Source organism: Hydra vulgaris, chromosome 09, assembly GCF_038396675.1.
Source record: "Hydra vulgaris chromosome 09, alternate assembly HydraT2T_AEP".
Lineage (NCBI taxonomy): Eukaryota > Metazoa > Cnidaria > Hydrozoa > Anthoathecata > Hydridae > Hydra > Hydra vulgaris.
This window is the reverse complement of record NC_088928.1, coordinates 50,794,727-50,812,500: the sequence shown is the minus strand read 5'-3', so window position 1 is coordinate 50,812,500 and position 17,774 is coordinate 50,794,727. Positions and strand designations below refer to the sequence as shown.

The 17,774-nt window shown below is 24.7% G+C and overlaps 1 protein-coding gene and 1 long non-coding RNA gene across 3 annotated transcripts in view; both read right to left on the bottom strand.

Annotated features, from left to right (window-relative positions):
- LOC105849354 (nuclear nucleic acid-binding protein C1D) overlaps positions 1-264 on the bottom strand; it is a 26,824-nt gene extending 26,560 nt beyond the window's left edge. For both annotated transcript variants that reach the window (XR_010640904.1, XR_010640905.1), the window contains exon 1: positions 62-264. This is a non-coding gene — a long non-coding RNA (nuclear nucleic acid-binding protein C1D). The remainder of the gene's footprint in view (positions 1-61) is intronic.
- A 1,996-nt stretch (positions 265-2,260) lies between these two features.
- On the bottom strand, positions 2,261-17,307 carry LOC100212285 (synaptojanin-2-binding protein). The gene is made up of 6 exons (XM_065805998.1): positions 17,227-17,307; positions 16,517-16,553; positions 12,791-12,869; positions 11,744-11,886; positions 10,091-10,204; positions 2,261-2,618 (listed from the first exon to the last, which is right to left on the bottom strand). The coding sequence occupies exons 2-6, from the start codon at positions 16,517-16,519 to the stop codon at positions 2,451-2,453; spliced, it is 507 nt and encodes a 168-aa protein (XP_065662070.1). The 5' UTR covers positions 16,520-16,553; positions 17,227-17,307; the 3' UTR covers positions 2,261-2,450.
- Between the last annotated feature and the right edge of the window lie 467 nt (positions 17,308-17,774).

Genomic DNA, 17,774 nt, shown 5'->3' with positions numbered 1-17,774 from the left:
TATATGAAAATATTATAGAATATATAAAAAGTTATAAAAACAATTTTTTGACTATCATTACCTTTTCATGCAAATCTGCAATAGGAATCTTTAAAAATGGTTTTAAAACATCTTCAACTTCCGTCAATGACTCCTCAAATGCATCCATTTTTTTATGTAAGGTTGGAGGAAAATCAGACATTTTTACTAATTGCTAAAAGAGCTATTTATATTTTAACAAATTAAGATTCTAATTTTCAATAACATAGGAATTTTGCCATAAATTTTTGTATACAAATTCTGATGTAAATATTGATGAAAATGATGTAAAAGGTCAGCTTTATTTCATTAGTGTTTTTTTTTTACTGTAGTAAATCTAATGTTAAAATTTGCTTTTACAACTAGTCCCAAGAAAAGGAGGGAGGTGTAAAAACCAGATAAATTTTGAAAGACCTCAAAAAGAACGATAATAATAAACTTCAGCTTCTCTAAAACCCTTTCACTCCATTTGCATCATTTTTTATTAAAAAATACAATAATGTTGCTCAACTTGGCACAAAGTATTTTTATTGAATATTGAAAATCCTTTAATAAATTTTATTATACAGTATGAAAATATAATTTTTAATTTGTATCAATTATTAGTAATCTCCTATATTAAAAATAAATGTAATTACTTCCTCTTCCGATAATAATTCTACTAATAAAACTACCAATAAAAATAATAATAAAAATAATTACTAGTAGTAGTACTCTCAACATATTAATCACATATCAGTAGATGTGTAAATATTTATCACATATCAGTAGATGTGTAAATATTTATCACATATCAGTAGATGTGTAAATATTTATCACATATCAGTAGATGTGTAAATATTTATCACATATCAGTAGATGTGTAAATGCAAAAGATCTATAAATATGTTGCTAATATAACTATAAATTAAAAAAACTTTTATAACTGTTATAAAAGTTTTTTTAACATTTACAATTATTGTAATTATATTTAACAATATTTAATTATATTTAACTATATAATATAACTATATAACTATACAATTACAAAAATGGTTTAATTACATCAAAAGATTTTGATTTCTTGACCTCTATAAGGTTGTGGGGGCCAACACAGTCAAGGAGGCTGATTAATCCAGTTAAAGTACTTAACAATTGGATTGATCAATAGCTGCATATTTAGGAAATGACACTGAAGTGTGAAATATTGGTTGTTCAAAATTTTAAAACAACTATGTACATGGTATTATATAATTTAAACTTATGTAATATTTTCCAACAAAATAATTAAATAATTTATTAGGCTTACACACTCATAATTTTTATATACTACTGTTGCTAATACAAAAGAGAATTGCTATTACAAGAGAGAAAGGAAGAACTGTATTATCAAACTTAATAATCCTAAGTACACATTAACAAATTTTAACTTTTAAATGTAAAATTTGTAAAATAAGATTGTTTAAAATGTAAATAAAAGATAATTTAAATGTGAATAAAAGATAATTTCTTTATAATATATAAAGCCTTAATAATTATGTATATTAAATTAATAACAATTATAGTATATAATAAGATATAATTTTAGCGATTGTCGTTTATAGCCAAACATATCATCTGGTTAAAAAAGTTATTTATGCATCATAAATTTAGGTTTTGAACCATATGTTTCATCTTCTGTAAAAATAAAGAAACCTTAGTGCATAGCATTTAATAAAGACTGGTTTTGAAAAAACAGTTCTTTATTAAAAAAGCTTCTTTTTCAAAGTGGTAATCACAACGAAAAATGTTAAAATTGTTATTAAATATACCACCTTCATTTAGTACTTCTTTTATAATTCATTTATAATTTTATAATTCATAATTGAGACAAAATAAGTTTTGTCTCAATTATGAAATTAAATATAATTGAGACTAAGTAACAAATTAACAAACTTGATTGTAAATTGAAACTAAAATCAAGTTGAGCAACTGAATTATTTCTAAGAAACCTTTATTTGTTTAAATCATAAATTTTTTTAAAAAGAAAAACAAGTTATACAAACTATATATAGTATTTATAAATATTTATATAAAAATATATAGATTAATTACAATTTCTGTTAAAATGTAATTTATACTATCATAAATATGCTATCAATAGACATATGGTTAATGGTAGGTCATATGTTGGGAAAGTATACAAGAGTTATAATAAACTGCTATAATACTATTTGAATCTCCATCACCAACAACAACAAAAAACTAATAAACAAGAAATAAATATTACTGAAATCAATTTTTATATTTATTTTATTCATATAATTTTATATAAATATTTCTAGTGGTAGATAAAAAGTCCACATAACTATAAATTTGTAGAAAATAAAAAACTATCAACACATTTTACAATATCTAAAGGCATACAAAAAAACTTCATTAAAGTGAATGTGTATGAATACTTGTTGAAGACATCATTTTGAATATTTTTTTATTAACATAACACACAAGACACCTAACGTTAAACCAATTAAAAAACCAGATAATGACAGTGAAGATCCTGCTTGATCATTTTCTTGGTTAGAACTTTTTTCACTAAACGTTAAAGATTCAACACTTGAGGAGAGTGTATGAATATCAGCCTAAAATTACAATCAAATAATAAAGTCAGCTAAATAATAAATGATAAAAATGATTATAAAAATTTATGTGAAACTTTAACAAAATGTTTTATCAACCATTTTTTTAATTATAAAAATAATTGAAAAAAAAATATTACTATCCAAATACAAAATTACTACTAACTAGGTATGCAGAGCGCTATAAGAAAATCATCAAGTCCATAAAAAAATTTAACAAATACTAGATGTTACACATGATATGCTATTTATAGTATTATATATTGTGGCATATTAATTGTATTATTTATTTAGTATTTAATTTTAATGTTAAGTCACTAAACAACCAAAAATAATTTATGTATAAAAACATTAATTAAATAATGATTATCTAAATTTAATTGAATAAAATTTAGGGTCCCTCAAGGTCCCCAAATATGTATTATACACATAATATATGATTCCAATAAATAACTTCATTAACTGTTTGTCATCCCTCACTCCAATGATATTAAATGTAATGCTCAAAAAATATTGCAGAAAGAATCATGAATGCAAAAAAAGTTGCAGATAGAAATTTGAATGCAAAAAATGTTTCAGAAAGAATCAGTAGCAATATTGGTTATGTAAACCAATTACAGAGATCAATTACACATTTAATAAACAACTGTCTGATGGTAACAGTAAATTTACATCAAAAGCAGGCTACAAAAAGCAATATAGAAAAAATCAAACACAAGCTTATCAAACTGCAAAAAGTCAATCAACTGTGCTTTACCAAACAAAGGCAAGAACACAAAAAACATGATCAATATACTGACACTTGCTTCTGTAGTTAACAAGTCCATGTTTAACAACAATTGTCATAATGACAGTTCATTGCATACTTTTTATTTACTGCATCTTAAACAAAATAAAGTTTGTGACCAGCTCAGTCTGAACAAGACAAAAATAATTGAAATCACTGCCTAGCAGTTTGATAAAAGTGACCATATTTTAAGTGAATATATATCAAGTAAAAGTATGCTATAAATGAATATGATATATATATACACACACAAACACACACACACACACACATATATATATATATATATATATATATATATATATATATATATATATATATATATATATATATATATATATATATAAAATTAAGCAGGGAATTCATTGAGAATATAACTAACTATCGTCCAATTTCACTACTTTCTGTATTCTCTAAAGTTTTAGAAAGAATTTTGTACAATAAAATTTATAACCATCTTACTATAAACAATTTATTATACAGCAATCAATATGGATTCCAAAAAAACAATTCCACTGAACATACCATTCTACAATTTACAAGAAATATATCTGACTCATTTGAAAATTGCTAATTTACTTTGGGTGTTTTTATTGACAAAAGCTTGGCAAAAGCTTTTGATACTATTGATCACAAAATTCTTTTTAAAAAGTTGGAGTGGTACGGATTTACTGGAAATATATTAATTTGGCTAAAAAGTTACCTAAATAATCAAAAACAATTTGTTTATGCGGATGATAACGTACTATCTAATTTGTTAAATATTTCATGTGGAGTTCCTCAAGGATCCATATTAGGACCCCTCCTATTTCTAATATATATATTAATGATCTACCAAAAACGTCTAACCTAATGACAATTATGTTTGCTGATGATTCTAACTTAATTCTTTCTCATAACAACATTTTTAGACTTTTTAGCAACATGAACATTGAACTAGTCAAAATTTCAGAATGGTTTAGATTAAACAAACTATCATTAAATATTGATAAAACTAAATGGATTCTTTTTCATCCTTATGGTAAAAAGCACCAGCTGCCAAGCAACTTACCTTTTCTTTTTATCGATAACATAATTATTAAAAGAGTTCTAGTGAGAGGATTTTTAGGTGTATATATTGATGAAAATCCTACATGGAAAAGCAACATTGCTAACTTGTGCAATAAAATTTCAAAGAGTATAGGCATTTTATACAAAATAAGAAACATTCTTGATAAACATACCTTAATTCAATTATATTATTTGCTAATTCATTGCCATTTAACTATGCAAACATTGCTTGGGGTAGCACTTATAAAAGTAAACTTAAACCTCTCTATCGGCAACAGAAGCATGTAGCACGCCTTATAACTATTTTTATGGAATAGTATAGTTCTAAATACTTCTCGAGATTTTTCTCAAGAATGTAATTTTGATTCTTTTAAACAAAATTTTAAAGAACTCATTTTTCAACTGAAAATACACTAATCAACTTTTAAGTTTTTGAAAATCCCCTATCTATATTAGTATATGTATATATTTAATGTATATTCTTTTTTATTTATTTATTTTTTGTTTTTTTTATCAACAAGCAATTGATTAACATGTTTAATTTTAGTGAATTATTTAACATGTTTTTGTTTTTATGTTTTAGAACTCTTCTATTGTAATATTGTATGTTTATTTTTATTTTAATTTATGATATTATATTACAAACTTTATATACTTTTATTATTAAATTTAATTTTGTAATAAAAAGAAATTGAACAAAAATAAATAAATAACAAGAGTAAAATCATTGAAAAAAAGTAATAATAATTAAAAAAAAAGACAAAAGCATTAAATATATATATATATATATATATATATATATATATATATATATATATATATATATATATATAAGAAAAAGAAAATAAAAAAGAATGGATGAATGCGTATCTGACGATATATGTATGTAGGCTACGTTTAGAGGTGAACCATCCTTTGGTAGTGGCTTGGCGTTTTTGTCTTCAGAAGCATAAACTTTAATTTACATATTTGACAGTGACTTAGCGTTTTTTGTTGTCAGAAGCATAAATGGAAATTTGGTAAATTGGCTTAACACATAGCAATAACTATTGTATGGCTATCTAGGTCCTTTTGTACAACCTTTTGAACAACCTGGAAATGTATTATATTCAGTCTGGAAATGAGATTATATTAATTATATTTTTAATTATATATTTAGTGATATATAGTTAATAACATATAGCGATTAATAAGATTCATTGATTATTTTAGACAAATAAGATTCAGTGTGCGCAAGAGATTTATCTAGAAAATTATGGACGTTATTGAGTCAGCTGTTTGGAAGACACAGTAATTTGATTGATGCAAGTCGTAAACACCATAACAAAAGGAAATAACCATTAAAAAAAATGGTAGAGTATATTTTATAAGTACAGCTTTTTCTATATTTTTTATAACATAGCATATTTAAAATAGTTATTTTAAAAGCTATGTTATAAAAAATATAGAAAAAATATATTGATGAAGAGCAACACTATTACTTTTAATGTAAAAATTTAATTATGATTTAATTAAATTTAATTATGGGTCATATAAAAACATATAAAATGAAATTTTTTCTGTTGAAGGTTAATTAATTTTTTACCTAGAAGTCAGATCCTTTATAATAACACAATTATTTTAAATACTTGATGATTCGTTTTGCTTCCTTGTCAAATTATACAGATTCACATATTATATATTATATTGATGATATAGATTTATTGCATCATTTCAAATTTACTTGTATATGGTTAAAATAAATATTAAATACCTAAATAATGATAATAAAACAATTTATAAAAAAAATATTGCATAGTAGTATTTAAAACATAAATTTGTTTTACACAACTACAAGCTCATGCTTGACATCAAAAAGTTAGAAAATAAATTCTAAAAAAAAAAAAATATTTATAAACTAAATCACTGTTAATTACAGAAAAATATATAGATATTCTTTGGGATTAGTTTTTTCTTAAAAAATTTTTTTTCGCATTAGTTGTTTATTTATTTATTTATTTTTCCTTTTCTAGTTTAGCATTTTTTTTGGCTATTCTTAAAAGTAATATTTTTATCTAAGTTTTTTATTAGGGATCATAAACTACATCATGCTAAATTTATCTTTTGAATAGAAGTATGGTAATTTTCTCTCTTGTGCGGAGAACTTCATTCAACATAAAGTGCTTTTGAATTTGAATTACTTTAAATCTCTGCGTGGAAGCTAATAATATTTTAAAGTAAGGGTAAAGCCGGGTGAATTTGTGACCGAGCGAATTCATCACTTATGTGACTCAGCTTTAATATAATAATGCATAAAAACTAAAAAATCTATTTACTAGGTTTTATTGAAACTTTTTCAACTGATATTTGTTGAATATCATTAAATAAATGTTTTATACATTTTCCTTTGATTACTCTTTAAATATTGCGAGTAAACATTGAAGTTGAAAAAATATTGCTTAAATGTTACCGCTTAAATGCCTATTGATATATCGATGATATATCGATGTCAGTATTTTTAAAATAACAATTTAAGTTGCTATGTTTTTTCTTTTGGAATTGTCAGGTAATGACTGTTAGCACATGCTCAAATGAGGGGCAACTTCATCGTTAAAGAAAAGATAATACTTAAGATAAATTAGGTTCATTGATCATACAAATTTTTTAATTATGGAGCGCCGTTTGAAAGAAAATCAAATTCTGCCCAAAATGCACTTCAAGGCTTTAGATTTTATCTATAAGAGATAAACTTATCAGAATATATTAGCTTACAGTTTGCTTTTAAAACTTTTTGAAGTTTTAATTATAAACGCGACTCTGATGTGAAACATGTAAACAAGCTTATTATAATGTATAGTCTAAAATGTATATATAGTAAAAAATAAGTATATAAAATTTGATTTATAATTGTGATGAAAGCGGTCTTACATCTGTGCCAAGTGGTTCTGTGTAAAGGGGTCTTATGAGGTACAAAAGTTAACTATTAGTGAATGTGACACACTAACAACATACCTGGTCACTGTCAATGCAGCAGGAGACAGCTTACAACCATTTTTCATTTTTAAGTGAAAAAAGATTCCAGATGAATGAATTTCCTTTGGGTACAAATGTACATTGCAGTAAAAGCGAATACATTGATCAAGAAATCGTTACTGACATTTTACATCATTTTAATGAGTTTCGTACAAAAGAGGATTGAAAAAAAGTATTTTTATTTTTGTATGATTAATTTTTGAAGCAATTGAAGAAGCAAGATATAAGAGACGGATATTGAAATAACATGCATTCCACCTCATAGTACACACATGTTAATAAAGTAGTTACACATATTTGATCTTAGGCCTGGTCTAATTGCTTAGCTGAAAATGTTGATATTTCTAGGCCTCGTTGCAACTTTCACATTATTTTTAACAAAATATGGCTCAAAATACTTACAAATAATAAAGTAATATTTCACCAGGGAGATCCAAACTTATCTATTTTAAAGACTATTGTACCTTCTCAGGAAAAAAAAGCAAACCTACTCACTCAAAATACCATATTGCTCTTATTACATCACCAGATAATGTTAAGTGTATATAAGAGCCTCCTGCTAAAAAGGCTCCAATAAAAAAAGTGTTAAACACAAGAAAAAAAAAAAAAAAAAAAAAAAAAAAAAGAGAAATCAGTCAAAACAAAAACAAAGAAGACTTATTTTTCAGCTGATTCTGATCACCCAAGTTCATCAAGTGGTTTTATTCTTAAAATAATACTGATAAACACTTTTGTTATGTTTGTGCAGCTGTTTGGGGAGAAGCAAATGAAGATTAGCTTAAATGTTTAAGCTTTAGTCAGTGGGCATGTGAAGGATATTTTGGAGTTAATACATATGCAAATTGTGTGCAAAGGACATATAAACGTTTTGAAAATTCTTATTTATTTACTTGTTATTGCTTTAATATGCTATTTTGTGCGCTAGTACAGTTAGACGGTTTTCATGTATGCCAAAATCATTATTTGATATTTTCTAGAAAAAGTTTAACAATTGACTTCCTATTAGATGTTTAAGAAAAACAGGAAATTGACTTTCAGTAGTTCAATCTTATCGTAAGGCTACTTCAGTAATTCTATCTGTAGCTATTTGTAGGCTATCAGTAGTTCTAACAGCATTGCTTAGTTGTTTACTATTCTAGATTAAGGAAATCATCCTACTATTTCTCCTAGGTAAGCTGTCTTTACCACTAATAAGGAATTTTGTCTATTGTCCCTGTGAAGGGTGAATGTGTCAATTACCCTGTAATTGACAAATTCACCCCTAATGACTTGTTGATGAAAAAATCAAGTTCTGTGCAAAAATAACTTTGGAATTTATTTTATTCAATACATTAACAAAGTAGAGACCCTAATTAATAAATTTTGTTAAAGAAAAACATGATGAACTTGCACCGCCTTACCCTTTACTTAGTTATTTTTACTGAATGGATAAAGTACATCATAGTAAATTTATCTATAAACTAAATCAAAACAACCAGTTAAATTACTAAGTAACTTAGTTACTCAACTGTTAAATTTACTTTACTAATAACTAAATCAAAACAATCAGTTAAGTTACTACAGCAACTTACAGCTACTCAACTATTAAATTTACTTATTATATGCAAAGACTCACAAAAGTTAGACATACAAATGTTACTATTTATATCTTGTATGTTGTTAACACATAATATAAGCTTCTAACTAAAAATTATTTTAATAAGAAATCTTGAATAGAATATGAAAAAAAAATTTTTTAATCCAGCTGCTTGTTAAATGCTCAAGGGCCTTTGAAGATTTAATGAGTTCCTAATATTATTTAAAAAAAAGTTCTTCAAAATTGTATTACGTTGGGTCTCAATGTTGGGTCAAATTAGATGAAATTATCTAAAAATTTCAAAGATGAAAGTTATATTATAAAAAACTTAATGAATAAAAATCATTTTCAAAAAAAATTGATAAAAATGCACTTTTTTAATTTTTAGTTAAAACATATTTATTTTTATATAATACAATTATAATTTTTAAAATTTTCAGATCATTTTATTTGAACCTTTTTTTTATAATATTAGGAACTTGTTAAATGTTCAAGGGTCTTGAGGAATCCCTGAAAATATTTTTTATTCAAAAATTTTTTAAATCTAATGCTTTTAAATATTTTTATAGACTTTTCTATGAGTAATTTTATATTTTCTTATAATTTATTTACAAATTATTATTATATCAGATGAAATAGGGTTGTCAAAAAAATAAACAAATGTAAAAAAACAACTAATCTAAATGAACAATAAATGTAAAATTGCATTTTTAGATAAGATTCTTCAATTAAATTAGTTTTGTTTTGCCGAAATTTTGGTATTAATTTCGAGAAAATGTTTGCCGAAATGATGGTTTTGGTATTGAAATAGTTTACCCAAAATTCCAGTTTATTTTGGTTTTGAAGTATTTCCTGTTTTGGCAGATCACTAGTACATAGATTCAGTTGCAGTGGTTGTGTGACCAGAGGTACAAATGAATACAATAATTTAAAACATTATTAATATGGAACTAACAGATGGTGACAAATGTTTACAATTTAAAACCTGAACTAATATACACAACTATATTGATATTGTAAAAATTTATAAATTTACAAGTAAAATCATACATTTAACATCTGACCAGCTTTCTTTTTTAACTGAAGGGTAACTTGATTTCGATTTGAAATAAAATATTTAACAGCTTCATCATGGGTAACATTGGCGACACAGTAACCATTGACCTTGAAATAGAATAAAAAAGAAAAAATGTTTTTAATTAACTTCTTTTTAGGATAAAAAAGAATTTTTTTATAAATATAAACTTTTTATAAATAAAAATTTTTATTATATTATGTTATTGGATAATATTATTTAAATGCTGCAAATAATTCCATTTCATAAAACAAATTTTGTTGCTGTATTTTCTGTTTATTAACAATCTTTAATCATTTTTTTGTTGACATTTTAATGTTTTATTGTCAACACCATAATGTTTTATTTTGACATATTATTCAATTCAGTGAAAACATAAAACTTTTTTTTTTTACAGAATTTACGATACTTTTGAATACTCTTTCTATTTTAAATTTTAAATCTTTTAAATTTTTTTTTAATCTATTTATTTTAAAATGGACTAATTATTTTGGAATCGACTATTTTGAAATAAACTTGTTTTTTCTTAGAAAGTAATGAATATTGAATTTGAAAACCCCAGAGTCCATTTGGAACTTTTCTTGCTTAAAATATGTTTAACATGTTTAAAATACTTGCGAAATTACAAACAATTACCACATAAAAATGTATAAATTAATTTCCTAGATGTTTCTTAATAAAGACATTAATAAAGCATTTATATAAGCATAAGTAACAAACTTCTTTTAATTAATTTTTTTAATTTTTTGGCCAAAACAAAAAGAACACTGCTGAATAAACACTCAAAGATACTTGGACCAAGAGAAACACTTTCAAAGGGAAACTCTGAAAAGTTTTTTTGTTAATTTGCCTTTTCTATACAGCGCCATTACTTACAGCAGAGACTGCAATTTTCAGATTAAGATAAATCAGAATTTTACCAACAATAAAAAACAAAAAATTTTAAAGCACTCTTCTTTTATCAATGCCAAATATTTCAATATGTTTGTATGAAAACTACAAGTTCACAAAATAGCAAGCATCAACAATAGGTCAGTTAAGTGAGGATGACACCATTGCAAAGATAAAAACATAGTAGACAACTTAAAATGTAAAGAAACATGATAGTAAAAACTGCAAAGATGCTTAAAAAATTATAAAAATAGTATATAGAGTATATAGTTTATAGAGTGTATAGACAGCCATTAGGTTAATCACATTGTGTAATAAATTTGTAATTGTATTGATTTTTAAAGTTTTTAATTTGAACTGAAAACAAGAAAGAAATCTAAACCTGCTTGAAAATAAAACTTTTTAATTTGTTGTAAAAATTGAAATAGTAACTGAAAAATCTTTTAAAACCAGTTTTTCCGAACTTGGCAGCTAAAACTGGTCACACTGAATTCATAATAACTATTTTGAAATAGGGTGGTTTTTAGTTTATTTGCAGAATAAGATAAATAATACGCAAAAATACCGAAAAAATTTGCATATTTTAATAAACTAAACTTTTTTTTTTTTTTTTTTTTTAATAAACTCTATTTTAATAAAACTAAACTTTATAAAGCAAAAACAAAAGTTAATACAAAAATAAGGTTTAAAGTCAAATAAAAATATTTAAACAAATTAAAATTCGTTACAAAACATACTTTAAGTATCTGATCACCAACTTCTATTTTGCCAGACTTTTCAGCAAGACCTTGAGTTTTTAAAGCACTAACAAATATTCCTGTGCTTCCTCTGTAAGGTCTATTTGTCCCGCCTGAGATATCTAAGCCAAATCCTTGAAGCTCTAAAAAATAGTTTTAAATTGTACAATTTTAAAGCAATTATAAAGCAATTTTATAGTTAATTATAAGTATTTGAACAACTCTGTTTTCTATTAAGTATTCTTTAATCTAAAGAAAAAAGAAAACTCCAAAAAACAATTTATGTATATTTGTTTAAAAATCTTTCTATCAATATTCAATTAGTTTTTCTTCCGAACTTAAAAAAACTAGTAAATCCATCTTCAAAATAAAAATATTGATATCAGTGATTTGATTGGTAAAATTTGACTTCTATTTTGAGAATGCTGCAAATCAAAATTAGACTACTGATAATTAAAATTTTGTTTTTGGAAGTCAAATAACTAAATGAATGTATTTCATAATTAACACATATAAGTATATAACATAAGTATATAAATATTGGGCATGCAATTCTAACCTAGTTGTAATTAGATGTGGTAAACTATATTCAGTAAATACTTTCCCAAAGACAAGGAAAACTATGGTCAAGGAGGCTAATCGTAATTCTTAATATATAATTGTTACAGTTCCCTTTAAATCCGACAACTCTGAAACAAAAACCTTTACAAACAAGGCTGCTCTGCAGAAAACACGTTGACATATGACTGTATATTAAAAATCAATGCAAAACTTGAACATAAAATCTTGATACATCTTAATTACTAAAAGCTTTACAATTCATATCATCTCTACCTAACTCTCTCTCTCAGAAAAATCTTAGATATTGTTTAAAAAAAGCAATACCATAATAATTTATATACATTCTTTTTATCTAAACCAAAAACAGTTAAAAGTTAAAAGTTTGCTCAGGTCTGGCCTAAGAGACTTTTAGGAACTCCTTTCTTTTAATATCTAAGACACCAAAATATTACAGAAACTTTATAAATAATTATAGCAATATATAACCTGGATATTTGTTTAAAAGAATCACTTCAACGATTTCATCTTCGTCCTCACTTTCAATTGTAAAATGAACTCGGTCACTCTAGTATTTAACAAAAATATAAAGCAAAAACCATAAAAGAAATAAACAGTAGCAACATACATAAATAAATCAACTAAGTAAATAATGCTTTAATGTTTTTTTTTATATAACAAAACCAAATTAAAAAAATAAAAATACAAACTTATGACAAAATCATATTAAAAAACTTATTTCAGAAAAATTAGTTGCTTTATTTAAAAAATAAAAATAACTTTTTTTAAAAAAATAGTTGCTTTATTAAAAAAATAAAAACATTGTTTCTTGGTAAACATTTGTTTACCAATAAATATCAAGTGGCATGAAAATGGCACTTGTGATTAAAACAATGATTAAAAAAAGTTAAAGGTATGATTAATAATTTGAAAAAAAAATCTTTGTTTAGAAAACAACTTTAAAAATTAGTAAAGAGTAAATGAACTAATATAAAGTAAACAATATTAATAACATAAAATAAGAAAAAATTTTAATGTTCAGATTATATAACAAAAATGTAATGACAAAGCTAACAATATATAACAATAACAATATTAATAAAAATTTTAAAAATAAAATTTTTATAACAATAATAGTTGCAACAATAATTATATGCAATAACTGTAAAAATTGTAAAATTGTATTACTAAAAGTAATCATTTATGAAATTTCTCTGGACTGAAAAATTCATTCCTAAATTGAAATCTTTATTTAACTCATACACTTACCAACATGAAGGTTGATTCTAAAATATGGACCTTCATGTTGTGCCAAAGTACCTAGCAACCAGATACACAACAGATGAAATATTCAAGGTGTCGTTCACCCACTTTTTGTCTTTACCACATTCATGTACTTTTTTTTTTTTTAGGCTGAAATATGTTAGCTATTATCACATGTTTTATATTTTTAACCTCATGGTTGATAACATATGTTCATTTTTATATTTTTAACCTCATGGTCGATAACATATGTTCATTTTTATATTTTTAACCTCATGGTCGATAACATATGTTCATTTTTATATTTTTAACCTCATGGTCGATAACATATGTTCATTTTTATATTTTTAACCTCATGGTCGATAACATATGTTCATTTTTATATTTTTAACCTCATGGTCGATAACATATGTTCATTTTTATATTTTTAACCTCATGGTCGATAACATATGTTCATTTTTATATTTTTAACCTCATGGTTAAAGATTAGAAAGCTAGCCTCAGGAAGGAAGGTGAGAAGGGTGAAGGGTTAGAAAGTTGTAGAAATAAGGATTAACAAAATGAATTGAATAAATTTTTAAGTATATTACCAAAAAGCTTATTAAAAAACTTAATAGTGATATGTGATATAAATTTAATTTCTTTTGCTCCTGCGCACTTACCTTGACAGTTGCCATTGTTCAAAAATGAAAATTTTTTAAATTCAACATGATTAAGTCATGAATTTGAATATATTATAAGCAACATATCTAATGTTATTTTGGTTTCTAAACCAAAATCTACAATTGCAAAGGGTTTTCCCTTTGCCATAGTAGATTTTGGTTTAGAAATCAAAATCTACAATTTGAAAGAAAAATCATAGCATAATAATATGTCTTCAAACTTTTTTTGTTTTGTTTTCTCAAAATGAAAAAAACACTTATTTAAATAGGCTTATGAAGATATGCATAATAAATATAAATTTTGTTAACTGTTTTTGAACTTTGGTGCCTAAAAATGGGAAAAGCTTACTCTCGAGTCCTTAATGCAGGACTCGAGAGTAAGCTAAATATGGTATACGCTGATATAAGTTTTATACTTTGAGAAATAAACAAAAAGCTCATGTTTTTTTTTTGACAAATCAAGAATTACTTGGTTTGCAATTTTTAAAGCCTGTTTACACTGAAAGCCTTTATTTTTATTAGTAACTGAAATAATTATTTTCTAATTTTTAAGGCTAATTTTTAAATTTCTAATTCTAATCTTCTAATTTTTCACTGATTTTTTTGTTGTTGTTGCTGATAACAAGTAAAAATTGATAAACAGGGGGGGGGGGGGGGGCTTGAATAAGCTTGGGAGGGGTGGGAAAATTTTTTCAAAAATTAAAAAACTCCCCCCCCCCCCTTTTTTTTTTATTAAGAACTTAAGAGCAAAATATATAGCGAAATTTCAGAAATATCTGTTTTATTAAATGATTAAACTCACTCCCAAAGAAAAATTGCAAATTTATCTAATGTTTATGTGATGCAGAGTCAAATGTTTATATTATAACAGTGTCAAAATTAAACTTTGATAAAAAATAATACCAAAGTGTCAGTGGAAAATGTGGAAAACCGTGTATCACTATGCCGAGAGATGAAAAGGCAATTTGTAACATTTGTGTTGAAAACTGAAGAAAAAGTATAAAAGCAATTACTAAAATCATACAAGAAAATTGGTATCATGGTTTATAACAGAACTACAAGGCGTTGAATAGCAGATCTGGAGATTAAATGCTGCAGACCCAAAAAGAAATCTAAACCTCAGCAATCAAATCAAAAGGTCTCACTTGGGTTACATAAACAACACCTACATATGTCTGCTGAAGATTGGTAAAATGTAAGTAAATACATTAACTTTTTATTGTAACACCATTACTGATTAATATGAGTTTTCATATTATTATTTTTAAACTTTTCAGGTGTGTTTATCAGATAAGTCATAATTTGAAATATTAATGGATGAGTCTGCTTTTGTTTGATGCTGGAAAGAAAAAATATATAACCCAGAATGTGTTATGGAGATGGTAAAACACCCTCTAAAGTTGATGGTGTGGTCAGTTATAAGTGGTAAGAACAGTTGCCTTCTTTATATAGTTGAAGGGATGATAAACCAGGTTAAATAAAAAAAGTGTTAGCTAACAAATTAATCGAACTTATTCTCTTTTGAGCTATTTTGACATTTTTGTATTTCCATATTTTGATATTATCCCGGAAAGACCCTTTTTGAGCTTATTCAGTTTGGCTATTTTCTATACTTATACTACTACCCTTTTAAAAGTATATTGCATAAATGTTTCTAAAATGAGATACAGCTTGAGTTACAGATAAACTTTGGAGTCTCGCATATAAGTTTGTAGTGAAACTGAAAAAAATGGCAGCCTTATTCAATAAAGAGTTGTCTAAATCTGTAATTAGAAAAAAAAGCTGGTAAAGACTGATTGATTGCATTTATGAAACAAAACCAGAGTTTATCAATTCAGAATGCAGGAGCTACATTTATTGGTAGATGCAATGTAGTAAATGTTTGTACTTTTATATATCTTCATTGGTACATTTGAAGGACACTTTTCTAAAGAATGGACCTTCATCCTGTGCCAACATAACTTAGGGAGCTGAATATATTTTTAAATAGATGGATATAAGACATGCCATCAAATAACTTGACGGAAAAATGAATATTTCTTCTTCCGCAACAGTTATTTCAAATGGTGGATATATATTTTCATAAGGTAGATACAACTGTTATAAGAAACTTAAAGGTAATAATACTAATTATGTTGATTAGATTTTTTATGCCACTTAATTACTTAATTTTATTTCAAATGCCATCATAATAAAAAAATAGGAAAAACAAATCAAAAAGTCAAGTATAATGGATTAAATACTTTTTGTAAATAAAATATAATTAAAAAAGTAAATAAAAAGTAATTACCATATCTCTTGTCTCGCAAAATTCTGAAATTCGTCAGCTAAAAAATAATTTTGAATTAAAATTAAGCTCAAAAAAAAATTATTTTATGACTTTAGTGAATGGTTATTTTTTATTCAAATAATTTATCCTAGTCATAACATATAATTAATCTTATATTAGGGCATATGAATTTTCTTTGCCTTAGTGAAGGCCACTTACTTAGAAAAAGGAAAACCCTCATATAAAACCTTCAATTAATTTTAAAGAGGAGAAGGAGCCCATAAATTTGAAAGGTAATTTTATTTTATATTTTATGTAATTCTATTTTGTTTTTAGCTTTGAAGTTTATCTGATAGTTAAAATTTTTTTTTAAACTTCTAGAATTGCATACAATTGTAGAAGTTTAAAAACCCACAACACGTAATCAAAATTTTGACATTTTCAAGAAATTAAAAAATCAAAGCACAACAAAATCAAAGCACAACTTAAAATGTTGTAAGAGTTCAAATAATAGGTTCCTGATTTGCAAAACTTACTTAAAACCAAATGTAAAATGCATAAACAATTTATAAAGAGCAAAATGGAGCTTATGATATTGCTTAACTTATAAACAATTTTTAGGATTTTATGTAAAAAACAACTAAAATTTTATGTAAAAAATCATAAAAGGCAACAAAAATAGTTAGTATATAACGCACTTTCATTACAAAATAACAGTAAAATAGACTTACAGTTTCAATTAATTATCATTGTAACAGACTTCTATTCCTGAAAATTATTTTTCTGTGAAGCAAAAGAAAGTAATAATTACTGTAAGGCAAATTGAAAAATATTTGTTATTCTTATTGAATTCATAGTATGTTTGTTATAACAACCTCGTTATATAAAAAGATTTGACAATTTCAAAATTTAAAATAGTAGTGGTAATTGTTAGTGTAATACCTATTAAGTTTAAATCTACTAAAAATATTAATAATTGTAAATTATCTTATTTTTTTAACCATTGTATATCAAAACAATAACATATCTCATCATATAAATTTTATTTTTGTTCTGATTGTTTCAACTGTAAAACTTTTATACTTAAAAATAAACCTTTTACATGAACTTTAACAATAAAATCCTTTTTTTTAAGGGTTCAACTTATCAAATTATTAAATTATCAAATGTCAAATTATCACATGTGAATCCTTATATTTAGACTTATATTTAAATCATTTTATTTAGACCTACACTTATCCCAATAAGAAGTAAAACACAGTAATCAATGTCATTGATA

Bases quoted from the DNA above. Each gene is read 5' to 3' on its own strand.
- LOC100212285 (XM_065805998.1), bottom strand. The intron at 11,887-12,790 runs GTTATATATTGC...ACTATTTTTTAG, and splicing joins TCTTTTAAACAAATATCCAG to AGCTTCAAGGATTTGGCTTA. The intron at 10,205-11,743 runs GTATGTTTTGTA...TTCTATTTCAAG, and splicing joins TTGGTGATCAGATACTTAAA to GTCAATGGTTACTGTGTCGC.